The following is a 14462-nucleotide window of genomic DNA, read 5'->3' on the forward strand; positions in this document are numbered from 1 at the left end:
AAAAGTCAGGGTTTGGTGGGATTTTTTGTTTGTTTTTTTTCGGAAAAATACAAAACACATCCACAGAGCCATAAATAATCTGGTGGCAAATATATACACATTTAAATAATTAATTTAAATATCTTACACCTACTCTTGAGTTAAACTGTCCATTCGAAGAAAGTGCACCAAGGTGGCCCTTGGCACTCCCCTCCTGGGGGCTCTGAGGGTCACAGCCTGGGGAGGAAATGGGTGACCTTCATGGTGGGTGACACCCGGTTCCCCTTCTTGGTCTTCCCGTTCTTACTCAGGGCGATGAACATGCCGGGGTACCTGTAGCACTCGTAGGCATTGTAGTTGTTGGGGAGGAGTATCTCTTTGAACTTGCACTCATCGGTGAAGAAAGGCTGGCGGGGAAGGAGAAGCGGTGTCAGGTGGAGCCGTCTCTGGGCCAAGGGACCCCTGTGGGCGGTGGTCAGGGAGTCCTTTCTCTCCCCGTCCCACCCTGGCTGCCAGGCCTCTCCTGGGAAGTCAGGGTGCCAAGACCTTCACAGGGTGATTAGAGGGACCTGGCCGGCCCGCAGCAGCTGCTGCTCCAGACACCTGCCCAGCACCTGGCAGCCAGAAAATTTCATCACCACTGTGTCCACCCTGAAGACTGCAGTCCTGCCCACGGGGACCCCCCACCAGGGACTACAGTGAGGGGCTCCCAATGACACCCTTTGACCGACTGGCAGGTGCCCACTCAAGGATGGCAGGAACGCTGTCCCTGTCTTGGGGCTGTGCCTCTCGTTTGGGCTGGCCCGGGGTCAGCCGCACTGCCTCAGGGCCTTGGAGGGGGGTGTCTCCAGTCCTGTGACCCCACCGCAGTTCCACATCCCGGCGTCGGGTGGCCTGGAAGCGTCGCGATCCTGCCGGGCTGCTCGGCCGGGCCCCGCGGTACTCACCGAGCCGTAGAGTTTGCCTCTGCTGCTCATGGCCACGAAGAACCGGCCGGCCACGCCGAAGATGCTCACCACTCCCCGCTCCACGGGCGAGAGCTCCAGCAGGCCTGGGGGCGGGGCGCGGGTCATTCCCGGGCACGGGACCCTCGGCCCTCGCCGCCCGACCTGGCCCCCTCCTCTGCCTGCGCGCCTCCGGGACGCCCACTTCTGGGCTGGAGGTGAGTGTAAAGGACCCGAGTCCCCGGCGCAGGTCGCTCCCGCAGGGCCCCCGGAGCCCAGCGGGCTCGCCCTCAGGGTCGGCCCAGCGACGGCCGCGCCCAGTCCTGGACGGTAGGAGAGCGGTGGCCCCGGCGGCCCCCGAGGCCGGCCCCAACACGAGCGCGCGTCCCGGGCTCCCGCAGGTGCCGGTGGCTGCGCCGCGCTCCCAGTGCCCACGGGCGAAGGCGCTGGAATTCGTCACCCGGAGCCCGGACTTCTGAAGGCGGGGAGGCGGGGCTCGGCCGCCCGGTTGCGCAAAGCCGGTCGCTGCTGCGACTCCAGGAGCCGAGCGCGTTTGCGTCCGCGGCGTCCCCACGCCAGAGGGACCGGAACCCGAGTCCGCCCCGGCTCCCAGAGCCCGCGGGCAGGTGTCAGCCGAGACCTTCGGGTGCGAGTTGGAAGGGGCGGCCGCTGCCCCGGGGCCCCGACCCTTCCCGCCCGCCCCGCCCCACTCACTGTCACTCGTGTCCGCGTGCACGCCGCCGATGCGGCCGTCTGGGAGCACCTGGAGGTGGAAGCCGATGCCCACGTTGCAGTAGAGCCTCCGCAGCCTCTTGATGCCCAGCAGGTAGTCCCCGGCGCCGCTCTGGACGGCAGCCTCCTTGGGCTGCGCGGCCACCGGCAGGCGCGCCAGCGAGCGCGCCACCAGGCTCTCCCAGCGACGCTCCAGCTCGGCCTCCAACGTGCCGTTGGGTGCGGTGGGCGCGGCGGCGCCCCCTCGGCCGGCCCAGGGCGCCAGCACGGCCAGCAGCACCGCCGCGAGCAGCGCTGCCGCGGCCGCCCCGGGCCCCGCCATCCCCGCCCTCGGGCCGTGCGTCCGTGGGTGGATCGCTGCGCCCGGGAAGCCGGGGGCCGAGCTGCGCCTGTGGGGGCTTTGCGGGAGTGCACGGCCTGGGCCGGGGCAGGGAGTGCACGGCCGGGGAAGAAGCCGGAGGCGAGCGACGGAGCCCCCAGGCGCCGGGAGCTACCCGGGCTGCATGGAGAGGTTGGCAGTGGCGGAAGGACGCACGGCCGGGACTGGGACCCTGCGGAGCGGTGCGCGCCTCCCTGCGCGCTGGGCCGGCCCGGGCCGAGCCGCTATATATAGCAGATCGCCCCCCCACCACTCCCGCAGGGGGCCGTTTGCGTTCGCCTGGGCGCCCGGGGCGCTGTGGCGCTCGCGGCTGGTCGCAGGCCGCCTGCCAATCAGGGCTGGGGGAGGGGAGGAGGCCGGGGACCAGCGCCGCGAGTGCCACCTGGAGGGTCCCCGGCCCCCACCCCTGGCTTCGCTGGGCCCTTGGACCTCTTGGTCCCGACCCTCGCGTCTCCTCCACTCTCGTCTTGCAGCCAAAGTTTTGCTTCTTGCACTTTGTCCCTGCCTGTCCCGTCTCCGCGGGGCCCCTTCTCCGCCTCTGTTCCAGCGGCCTGGGTGCCGCCCTCACCTGGTACCCTCAGCTCAGAGAAGTCACTCCTTGCACTGTGCCTTTCAGGGACTCCCCGGAGCCTGTTCCTTCGCTGGGACCCTGTGGACCCACCCGGGAATGAGGGGCGGGTAAGGGCTGTGAAGCACCAGCAGCGCCTGAGCCTGGAAGGAAGAACCCAGCGCTACAGGGCGGAGGGAGGCAAGGGCCGGGGTTTGGCCACCTGCGCTCTGGCTGGTTCAGGGATGGAGCTGTGTGTACCTGGCGGAGGCATCACCTGAGCAGGGGGCCTGAGTGGGCGGTGCTAAGAGAAGACGGGGGTGAGCTGGTGCACCCTGGGAGGCCATGGCACTGCACCCCCTACACACACACCCGTGCAAGGACAGGGGCCAGGGCCATAGGGGACACCCTTTGTCCTCCTCCCCTTTAATTCTGCAGCAGGAATATTCAAGTGCTGTAGTCAGAAGCCAACCTAGCAGGGACCCAGGCCAGGCTTTCGGAAGGCTCCCTTCCCCCACCTGCTGTCCCCACCTCCCTCTGTGCCCATTATGGCCTGATGGGGGCGGGGTCCAGCTAGATGCTGGCTCACCTAGGTGTGAAAATCCCTGTTCTCAGTTGTACCTGAGGGGCCTTGCTGTCACCTCCCAGCAGGTCCACCCAGCCACCGCTGCAGGGGGCCCGGAGCCCACCCTACCCCCTGTGGTCACCAGCACCTGTGACCAGAGGCATCATCCCCAGGCCTTTTCAGCCTCCCCACCTCCCACACCATGCCTGCCTGAGGAGCCCTTGGACCGACCTCTGAACCCTGCTGGGGCTCATTCAGACCACAGAGGGGACCTAGGAGGTTGGAGGTCTCTGGCTTGAGACCAGAAAGGGGGCCCCCAGGGCTCAGTGAGTGCCCCCGGCCGGACCGGCACCGGGTGTCTCCAGACGTCTCGGTGAGAGCCTTGGCTCCCTCTGGGCCTGCAGCGGGACCAAGCAGTGGCCGTCCAGGCCGAGCCTTCCTGGGAGGCCGGGTACCGGCTCAGGGCTGCAGCCACGGCTATGAGGTCAGCTCTGCAGCTGCTTGGACCCTGGGCCCCCCACCCCCATGGGGCACAGGAGACCAGAGCCTGCCCCAGCCTTGTGCCTCGCTCTCTGTGTGGCCTGGGCGAGCCCTGCCACCTCTGGGCCCCTAAACCCCCATTTGCAAAACTGCTTGGAAGGCGGGCTCCCCTCCTTCAGTCCGCGTCCACGTGGGCACCTCCTCTGGGGCAGTGGGACCCAGGCCCTCTGAGGTCTCCCCCCAGCTCCTGGCAGGGTGTGACCCCTCTCTTCCCAGCAACCCCACAGGGAGCTCCCTTTCCATCTCTCCTGTTTGCTGGCAAGTTCAGTGAAGGACCCTGTGCTGGTTCATCTCCCAGAACTGCCGTCCCACCCTCACGGCAGGTGTTCTCAGTGACTGTCCTTTGAAGGGCTGGCAGCCAGCAGGGGTGTTAGGAGCTGAGCCCTGGTTCCGCCTTCACCCTGACTCACGGTGGGTCCCTGAGCCCGTCAGGCCTTGGCTTCCTCAATTGTCCAAAGCAGCCAGCAGAAGCCATGAGAGTTAATCCGCCAGGATTGCAGGCGGAGGATGTAACAGGATGGTTATTTCCACCTGACTCCTGCCCTGGCCCCCTCCTCGCCTCCCCCGCATCTCCCAGATGCTCCCCATCGGCCCCTGTCCTCAGGGTCTTGTTTCCGTCTCTCCAACCTCCGCACTGGAAGATGATGACTGCTCCCCACTCAGGTTTCCCCTCAAATATCAGCCTCTCGGGAGACCTGCCGCGACCCCCACCCCCAAGGCGGTCTCCTCTGCCCAGTGCATCTGGTTGTTGCTTCTTCTCAGCCCTTAAGGAATCTTCCTGTACCTGCTGACCCTCCTTCCCCTAGAAATAGTCCCTGATGCACCTGAAGAGCCTAGTTTACCAAGAACCTGGGGTGCAGGGCAGCCTGCAGAGCGGAGCTTCCGGGCCCTGTGGTCCCTGCTGCAGCGTCACATTGGGGGTCCATCTCTGTTGCTCAGTTTAGCTTCTGATCATGCTCAGTTTCTCCATCTGTAAAATGGGCATGACAGTTACCCCTTTCAGGGATCGCCAACCTCGACAACAGGGTGTGGGCCGTAGGAAAAGGCTGAATACAGTCAGACCCCAGCCTCCTTGCGCTCAGCTAACAGTCCATACCCAGAGCGTGTGAAATAACCAACCCACATTTTTATCCTACGGGAGGCCCTACATCGCAACACCAGCCATGACTGGAGGGGTAAAGTGTCAGACGGGAACAAAGGCTCAGAACTGAAACCGGCCAGTCCCCGCCTACAATCTTCTCCTGACCTTTTTTAACCTACAGAAAAATTGCAATGTCATTATCTTCTTGGTTTCTTCTCCTTTGAAAGAGTGACAGAGCTTCTCAGAACAACCAGCCCAGCTGTTAAGAACCTACTTGGCTTCATAGTAATAATAATAATAAAAAGTGCAGCATAAAAATTCAATTCTAGTTCTTAGGGTGGAGTGACAGGGCTCAGCCTGGGGCAGGGCTCCCAGGCTGCAAACTTTGCAAATGGCTCAACTGTTTTCTTGTTGAACTTCCTTTTCTTGGCCTTAGTGAGAAGACCCTCACAATGGCCTCAAGGAGAAGGGTAAGGCCGGTAGTAGAGACATGTCTACACGGGCTGCAGCAACCCAAGAAACACAATTTCTTTTAGAACCTCCAAAAGAAAGGGGGGATTAAGACAATCTTTTAAAGCTTTTAAAAATTGTGGTTAGGACTTCCCTGGTGGCACAGTGGTTAAGAATCCACCTGCCTATGCAGGGAATACGGGTTTGAGCCCTGGTCCGGGAAGATCCCACATGCCGTGGAGCAACAAAGCTTGTGCGCCACAACTACTGAGCCTGTGCTCTAGAGCCCATGCCACAACTACTGAGCCCGTGAGCCACAACTACTGAGTCCATGTTCCACAACTACTGAAGCCCTCACTCTTAGAGCCCGTGCTCCGCAACAAGAGAAGCCACTGCAATGGGAAACCCACGCACCACAACAAAGAGTGGCCCCCGCTCGCCGCCACTAGAGAAAAGCCCGCGCGGAGCAACGAAAACCCAACGCGGTCAAACTAAATAAATTAATTAAAAAAAAAAAAAAGAAGAACCACATGTGTGTGACCGCCACCATCATCCACCTCCAGAACTTTTTCTTCTTCCCAAACGGAAACTCTGCTCGTCAAACAGTAATTCACCATTCTCCTGTCTCCGTGAGTTTGATTCCTCCAGGGCCCTCCCGTAGGTAGAGTCGCACAGTTTGTCCTTTTCTGTCCGGCTTATTTCACTGAGCATCGTGTCCTCAAGGTTTATCCACGTTGTCGCCTGTGTCAGGATTTCCTTCCTTTTGAAAGGTGAACAGTATTCCACTGTATGAACGGAGCACGTTTAGTTTATCCATTCTTCTGTCGATGGACACGTGGGCTGTTTCAACCTTCTGGCTACTGTCAATCGTGCAGCTCAGAGCACAGGTATGCAAATACCTGCTCCAGATCTTGCTTTCACTTCCTTTGGGTGTAGACGCAGAAGTGGAATTGCTGGATCACATGGTGATTCTAAGTCTAATTGTTTGAAGATCCTCCATACCGTTTTCCACAGCTTTTTGTTTTGTCTTTTTTGTTTGTTTTTGGCCACGCCGCACAGCTTGCGGGGATCTTAGTTCCCGACCGGGGATCAAACCTGGGCAATGGAAGTGAAAGCACCGAGCCCTAACCACTGGACTGCCAGGGAATTCCCTGTTGGTTTTTTTTTTTGATAGGGTTTTTAAAAATTTTTATTTTATTGAAGTCTAGTGTTGTTACAGTGTTACAGTGTTGTGTTAATTTCTGCTGCGGAGCAAAGTGATTCGGTTATACACACATACATGCTCATAGCCTTTTTTTTTTTTTGGTCACCTTGATCACGGAGCATCAAGGGGATGGGATTCGGAGGTGGCTCTGTGCCCACCTGATCCCCCTCTTTGTTTCTCTTCTGTCTCCTCTTCAACCCTGGGCTAGCCCAGCCAGGTCTGAGTGACAGGCACGGGGCCAGTTTTTACAGCTGGAACTCAACAGAGCAACTCACCAGGCAGACACGTGCGTGTGCAGGTCTCTGCACACATTAGAGGCTCGAGCCTGGGGAAGTGGTCCTTCTGGGGGAATTAAATGAGGCGATAGGTGTTGAGCACTTAGCGCGGGCTGATGCACGCCCACCGAGCATCACACAAAGTCTTAGTGGGTTGATAGGAGCGCGGGGCAGGGTGCCAGGTGCCCGGGGCGCAGCCCAGCCCTGCCCTCACCCGCGTCCCCTGGGCAGTTTGCTTAGCTCCTTGGCATCCAGTGTCCACCTTCACATGGTCGTGGAGAAAATCGGAGGAATCAGACCTGTGAAGTGCTGGGCGTGCTGTCCTCACTGTGAGCCACTGGGGACTGGCCGCATCTCTCCAGATAATGTCATGGCTGGGATGTGTCCCCGGCACTGGGCGCTCCAGGAATCCGGCATGGCTCTGGCGGGCTTTGCACACCCGATGGCCTTTTCTCTTCACCCAGACCTGGAAGGTGGGGCTGGGCTTACGGTCACCGTTTCACAGAAGAATCATCCGAAGCTCAGAGCCTTTGAGCAACGCGCTTAAGGTCACCAAGGTGGCCAATGGCAGGGGCAGGACGCACACTTGGGCGCTGGACACCAAACCAGGCTCAGTTTCCTCATCTGTAAAACAGAGCTCGTGTCCCCAAACTTGTCAGCCTCACAGGATGTTAGAGGTCCAAACCATGCAGGTGAAAATCTTTTGTCAGCTCCAGGGTGGAGATCCAGCTCCACGTGCTGGTACCATGACCCCAGTAGATTTGTTCACTCAGAAAATCATAGGGGGAATTCCCAAGCAGTCCAGTGGTTAGGACTGGGTGCTTTCACTGCCGGGGGCCCAGGTTCAGTTCCCGGTCGGGGAACTAAGATACTGCGAGCTGCTCAGTGCTACCAAAAAAAGAAAAAGAAAATCATAGACACACAGTCAAGCGCCCAGCTCCCCACCTGTTCCTTTTAATATTTCAGATCAAAAACAGAGCTACAGAGACCCACCCAGGGGCATTGAATCCGACCCTCTGGTTTCACGGCAGTCAGCAGAAGACCAAAGAAGGAAAGGGCCACCCAGGGTTATCCCGACGCCCAACCCCCTGGCTCAGGTCCATCTACTTGGCATTCTAGGTCCCAGGGCTGCCTCCCTGCCTGAGTGACACAGCTGCCGATCTCCCAGAATTTACATCTTGGGGAGGGAGAGACCTTAAACCAGCAAACCAGCAAGAGGCTGCAGTGTGGAGACCATGGGACACGCTCCAAAGACACACACAAAGGGTCATTGGAGAGGACGGTACAGCTGAGACCTACAGGCTGAGAAGGACCCTCCGTGGAAAGGTGGAGTGCCCCCAGCAGACGGGTCAAGGGGGCAGGATCCACAGGTGAAGACATCTGGCCGTTCAAGAAGAAAGAGGGAGCCAGTGCTGGGAGAGGTGGGCAGGCCTGTGGACCTGGGGGGGCTTTGGATCCCCTTCCAGGGGTGCTCAGGCCAAGCCTGAGTTCACCCTGCAGGGCGTGGCCGGTGGGCCTGGCGGGCTGAGCACCGGAAAGGCTGGGATGCGGGCATCAGTGGCGTGGTGAGGGCGTGGCTCCCCCACCCCCAGGCTCAGGGTCCCCCATCAGCCCTGACAGTGGGGTGCACCCTCTTCCCCGCAGCCCCCGGGGTCAGTTGCAGAAGTACGCACGGGACTGAGCCGGTCTCAGTGTGAGAAGGTGGACGAAGCCCCTTCTGCTAGGAAGAATAGGGCGAAAGGGCTTGCTGTATATTCCACACCGAAGCCAGACACAAGTTCTGATTCTCCTTGCGTTAAGTCAAAGGGGGCCCGGTTAGTTTCTGCTGGGGTGGAAAGGCATCGTATTATAGCTAACGGTCACAAAGGAAACAATGGTCATAGCTGTTCTCGTGTGGTGGTTGGTGTGGATAGGGGAAAGGAGCCGCTTATGAGGAGTACGGCTAGGAGGATGATGGCTAGTGTTGCTTCGTATCGGATTGTTTGTGCTACTGCTTGGAGGGCTCCAATAAGTGCGTATTTTGAGTTAGAAGCTCAGCGGGATCATAGGATAGAGCAGACGGCTAGGCTGGATATCGCTGGCGTAAATAGTACTCCTAGGTTTATATTGATGAGGGGATATGGTATGGGTAGGGGACTTCATATTGTGAGAACCCCGCTCCCCAGCCCACGAGGGGCCCTCAGCGGCCCTCAGAGGAATCACCATGGGGGCGCTGGGGTTGGAAGAAAGGTCCTTTGAAAGGTCAGCTCAGGACACTCCACCCCTCCCTCCCGCTCTCCCATCTCCTATTCCTCTCACTCAAGCACCCTGGACGGACTCTCTGGGCCCAGGGAAGGTTCTGGACCTCGTGCTCAGGCTGTGTGGCATCTGTGCCCCAAACGGGTCTCTTTTCTTTCCCTCTCTGCCCCTCCAGGACAGCAAAACCAGGAAAATCCTCAAAATATCACCTGCCCCTACTCGCCTATCCTGCAGGGCAATAATCAGTCACAGGCCCCAAATCAAGGAGCAGTGACTTCCCAAAGGCTGCTCAGGTGATGGGACGTGTGGGTCAAGCTGGCTCCAGCAGCCGGCCCCCCCTCTGAGGGGCTGTGTGGCCTCCGGCAAGTCACTCACCCTCTCTGAGCCTCTGTTGATTTTTCTGTCAAGTTGAGCCTATAATGGTGCTCACCTGGGAGGGTTTCTGGGAGGATTGAATGAAATGAATGGAGGTGGTGTGGGGGGATGGGGGAGTGAAGCGGGGGGTTGCGTTCTCCGAGAAGGTGGGTTTCCACAGCCAGACCTCAGCTTCTCAGGGCCAAAATGGAACAAGTCATGACCCGACGTTTTAAGAACCCCTGGTGTCGGGCTTCCCTGGTGGCACAGTGGTTGAGAGTCCACCTGCCGATGCAGGGGACGTGGGTTCGTGCCCCGGTCCGGGAGGATCCCACATGCCGCGGAGCGGCTGGGCCCGTGGGCCATGGCCACAGAGCCTGCGCGTCCGGAGCCTGTGCTCCGCAACGGGAGAGGCCACAATAGTGAGAGGCCCGCGTACTACAAAAAAAAAATAAATAAGAACCCCTGGTGTCACTTTCCACGGCCCACCTGGTCTTTGGAGGCCGTAAGACTTGAGGCTGATGGTGAGGCTGGCGGTACTCTCCCTTCTGCTTCCCTCCTACTCCCTGGGAGAGGGGCATCCAGGGACCATATTGCGGGGGAAATCTAGGAAGGCTGTCTGCAGTGATACCTGGTCAGAGCATCCTACTTAGTCTGGACACTTTCGCCCTGGGGGTGGGGGACAGGCTCACGTGATCTTAGGGCAGAAACGAGACTGCAGCTTTGGGGCCAATACCTCCCTGGATCCGTCCCCCAGGTCTCCTCTACCCCCGGGCACTTCTGAACTTGGTGTGTCACCTGCCTAAGATGCTTCCGGCTGTTTAAGGCCCACAGAGTGTACCCTGAAGGCCTGGATAAGTCTGCCCTCCCCCCAAACGGATTTCGATTGACCTCAGTCTGGAATTATTATTTTTTCTTGGGAGACATGTGTGTTTCTTTGTCCCCAGGGATAGGCAATCAGGGGTGAGGACCTCAGTGGGGAAGAGGGCCAGCGTGTCTGGGCCTCACCCCTCAAGCCGGGCAGCCTGCCCAGAGCAGCTTCGCTCAGCCCAGGTTTCTTTCCTCCAGGGAGGCAGGTGTTCACTGGGAACCCCAGCTCCTTTTCTTTTCTGGCCCACTGTCCTCAGTGTCAGTTTCACCCTCATGTACCGGAATGAGCCGGCTCCCTTGTACTTTTCCAAGTTGAAATCCAAAATCTGTCGTAATTACTTGCAAAGAATGTACTCTCTAGTGCGTTTTAAATATTGACGTTTTAAAATAAAATTATTCTGTTACTCTTTTTAGTGTGTCCAACGGAGTCTAAAAAACCATAACGATTTATCTTCCATTTTTTCCATCTTTTATTTAAAAAAAATATTAATGAGCTTTACACTAGCAGCCCAAAATCATAAATCCTGGCCTTTTTTCTTTGCATCTATATTTCCCCCTCCAGTTTTATCCAAATTTAAGGTAATTTTAACCTTGAAAATCTTTTTTGATCATCCTATCATGATTCTCTGGAACCAAAATATTTCTGTGAATTGAAATATTTTAAAAATGAGTTTCTTGTGACTTTTATTCTTTCTTTCTTTCTTTCTTTCTGTCTCTCTCTCTCTCTCTCTCTCTCTCTTTATGGCTGCGTTAGGTCTTCGTTGCTGCCTGCGGGCTTTTGCTAGTTTCGGTGAGCAGGGGCTACCCTTCGTTGCAGTGCGTGGGCTTCTCATTGCGGAGGCTTCTCATTGCAGTGGCTTCTCTTGTTTCTGAGCGCAGGCTCTAGGCGTGCAGTCTTCAGTAGTTGCGGCACGTGGGCTCAGTAGTTGTGGCGCACGGGCTTAGTTGCTCCGCGGCATGTGGGAATCTTCCCAGACCAGGGCTCGAACCTGTGTCCCCTGCATTGGCAGGCGGATTCTTAACCACTGCGCCACCAGGGAAGTCCCTCTTGTGACTTTCAGCATTAAACATTCTTGTTTAGGATTTTGTTTTCATCACAATTATTATCATACACGATCGATCAAAATACCGTGTGTATGATATCAAATAATGGACAAGTAAAAAGCACAAATAAAATTCGTTGGAAATGAATCTTTTAATTTGATAGAAGACAGACTTTGGGTTTTTTTTCAATTATTTCATATGATCATTATTACTTATTGCTGGAATAACATGGAATTTGACCTCAATTTCATTCTCATTTTCCATTTCTGTTGATGTAAAAGCCAAGAAGCCTTATTTACAGAAATGATTAGATGGAATGGAAGATCTGTTACGGTGATGTCACCCGGGGATTTGAACACCTGCCAAGCAAAGTATACGTTCAAAATCACATGCTATTTTATCATCAGAAAAGTCTTTTCTTGCTCTGTCTGCTGACACGTCCAGTAGATCCTAGTCAAATTTGTTGACAGCAAAGACTCAGAAGCTGCCGGAATCAGCAAAGCGTGTATCATCAGTCGTTGGAGTCACACTTCTTCAGCTTCTGGGGAGTGTATCCAGAGGTCTTTTCACCAAGACCTGTGAAAGGGCGATTAATTATGCCAGTGATTCTTTTTCTCAGAAGTGCACTGTTAAACCCATTATCACGGAAGGAAAGAAAAAAGGAGTGGAAGTGGGACCATAGCTGATTTCAATATGGCTTGGTCAACACTGGTGATAAAAATCTTCCAACATATCATATGTTTACATATATTTCTTTCCACACCCAGAAGCTATGGGCTTCATTCATCCAACATATAGGAAATTTGCACCATATAACAACATAATCAGCAAGGTCAGTCCCTTACTGACCTTACTGATGATCAGGTGAGAGATCAGATTATCATCAGAAGACATCTAACTGCATTTTTTCAATTCAAACAAGTGAGTTAATATGCGTCTCTATCGCAAACCTCCTACTTGGGACTTTTAACTCTGAGAAAGGCCATAGGTGGACACATCTGTAAATAGAGAGAAAGGACCAGACCTCTGCCTTGAGCTGGGAGCCTGCTGATCTAAGGGACCTCTCTGTCAGAAGAAGTGCATCTTTGTCAACTGTGGGATTAGGGAGACAGGGTCATCGAATGGAATCGTCCTGCCTCTGGCCCTCTGCTCCCCAGGGCAGGCCAAACTGCCTTTCTCCAGCCATCCTTGACCCTAGCAGGAGGCTGCTTCCAGGTCAGGGAGAGCAGGAAGGAGTATCAGCTGATACTTCACCTTGCGCCTTTGTTTGTTGCCCTGAGGCTTCTGCACCAGAAGAGATCTCCCGGAACTATAGCTACCTGGAGAGGTTTGGCACAGAAAGCTGAGCCTTTCTTTTGCAAAGTGGGAGGAAGACCCAGTGAACAGAGATGGGAGGGGTCCATCCTAGGAGAGCACACGCTTCGCAATGGGTCTTCTGCTCCTATTCACCAGGCCAGAGGTGATGGGGGCTTGGGCTGCAGGGGTGGCCCGGGATGGAGCGGAGGAGAAGTTCTGGAAAGGCATTCCTTCCCTTTCTGGCCTGGTTATCCCCTACTCACCTTGCAGACCTCAGCTCGACCTTGACCTTTCAGGGAAGCCTTGCCTGACCTCTGAAGTCCAACCCCCATCACAGGGTGGCCATAGGAAAGTCCATCCTGGGGCTTCTAGAAAAACGACGTGGTCTAGACTCTGGCCCTGGGACGAAAGGGGCACACCTGGGCCGTTCTGGGCAGACGGGGACTCACACGGACACCTTGCCTGTGTCCCATCTTCCACCCACTGAGTCCCCGAGAACGGCCCGTGTCACTGGCTTGTGCTCACGCTGCCTCCAGGCAGGGACCCTGGTGCTCCTGGGGAGGGCGCAGTGCACTCGGCCCCCCTGGTGGCTGGCTCCTCCTTGGCCAGTTGGGATGCTGGCTACAAGACACCAGTATAAAGGGCTGTACTCGGCCCTGTGAAAAGGACGCAGGGGACGGAGGCCAAATCTGGGCAGGATCCAGCAACAAGCCTGGGAGCAAGGATGCTTGAGAAAGGTGGCCTGGCCACGGGTGGGCTGGTCTGGACCCTGAGCTCTGTCTCACTGGGGCTACAGTTGGTGCGGCCAGAGCACAGCCTCACTGAGCCAAAAGTGTCCGGAAGTCAGCGCTCATCCAACCCCTAGAGGCAGTTTTTCCTCCACCTTCGGCCTCACTGGCTGTGTCCTTCGTACCCACACTGTGCTGCTCACCAGTCCCTACTCGGGGCGCACAGGGACACGGAGCCCAGCCCCCAGGTGCAGGGACGAGGGAATCCCTCCCCCATCCCCCGCCTCCTCCAGGCTTAGTAAACAGCAGGAAGTATCGCCCGCAGTAGGTAAATTAATGTTTCCCCATCACCGTTGTTACACTGCCGCTGCCACTGAGGGGGGAGGCCGCACAGCCTCCTGTGGTCCATTCTTGGGGGCTGTAAGGACCGTCTGACTCTATCCATTACTCTGGCTGTGAGACCTTGGGAACATTCTTCCCCTCAGCCTTCCCATCTGCAAAATGGGTAACAATGGGGAGGAAGATTTCAGTTAATGCCTAAAGCAACAGGCACTCCATTCGCCTGTGCTCTCCTGAGCCAGTCCTGCCACTGAGTCACCCCATGGGGCCTTCCCGCAGCTCCAGGCCTGGGGTGCTAACCCTCCAGGGCAGCCCAAAGGCCTTCCCGGGCCCCCGGTCTCGATGACAAGAGGCCTTTTTCTGCCTCTGCCGCCTGCTCCTTGACATCCCACGCGTCTGTCCCTAAGCCTGAGCTGCGCTTCTGAGCCGGGGCAGACCCAGCCTGCTATTCTGGGGTCTCCTTTCAACTATTTTGGCAAAGACCAAATGGCAGCCTTCTTTAAAATAGATGCTCCCAGCCCGGAGGTCATTCCCTGAGAACCAGGTCAGACCAGGCCCGGACTTCTTCCCAGCAGCTCATTCAAGTTAAACCCAGACCCTGGCATGTCGTAGCTAGGACGAGTGCCCGACTGAAATACCGGCGGCAAACGTGGAGCAGAAGCCAAAACAAAATCTGGCAGACCCCCCAAGATGCCTCGGGCTTCTCAGTTTCACAGATGCTCTGCTTTTCTTTGTGAAATTGCGGGGGCCAGCCAAGGAGGCGGCCAGGAGGCCGGAGCGAATTTGAATCCAGCAGCCATGGCAGCCCAGCCCGCTCGAGTTCGGGGTCACCCCATGAGCACGCATCTGGGGAGCAAAGTCTCCTGCCACTTGAGTCCCAGGAAGCCCACACAGCAA

The 14462-nt window shown here is 56.9% G+C and overlaps 1 protein-coding gene across 1 annotated transcript; it reads right to left on the bottom strand.

The window, feature by feature from the left end:
* Positions 1-209: 209 nt before the first annotated feature.
* On the bottom strand, positions 210-1977 carry FGF4 (fibroblast growth factor 4). Its single transcript, XM_060017562.1, has 3 exons — positions 1638-1977; positions 927-1030; positions 210-386 (listed from the first exon to the last, which is right to left on the bottom strand). The coding sequence occupies exons 1-3, from the start codon at positions 1975-1977 to the stop codon at positions 210-212; spliced, it is 621 nt and encodes a 206-aa protein (XP_059873545.1).
* Positions 1978-14462: the final 12485 nt, after the last annotated feature.

This window comes from Delphinus delphis, chromosome 8 (assembly GCF_949987515.2).
Source record: "Delphinus delphis chromosome 8, mDelDel1.2, whole genome shotgun sequence".
NCBI lineage: Eukaryota > Metazoa > Chordata > Mammalia > Artiodactyla > Delphinidae > Delphinus > Delphinus delphis.

Excerpts from the sequence above, each read along its gene's own strand:
- FGF4 (XM_060017562.1), bottom strand. The coding sequence starts at position 1,977 with ATGGCGGGGCCCGGGGCGGCCGCGGCAGCGCTGCTCGCGGCGGTGCTG. Across the intron at positions 1,031-1,637 it reads GCACGCGGACACGAGTGACA|GCCTGCTGGAGCTCTCGCCC; the intron begins GTGAGTGGGGCG and ends CCCCGCCCCCAG. Across the intron at positions 387-926 it reads GAGGCAAACTCTACGGCTCG|CCTTTCTTCACCGATGAGTG; the intron begins GTGAGTACCGCG and ends CTTCCCCGCCAG.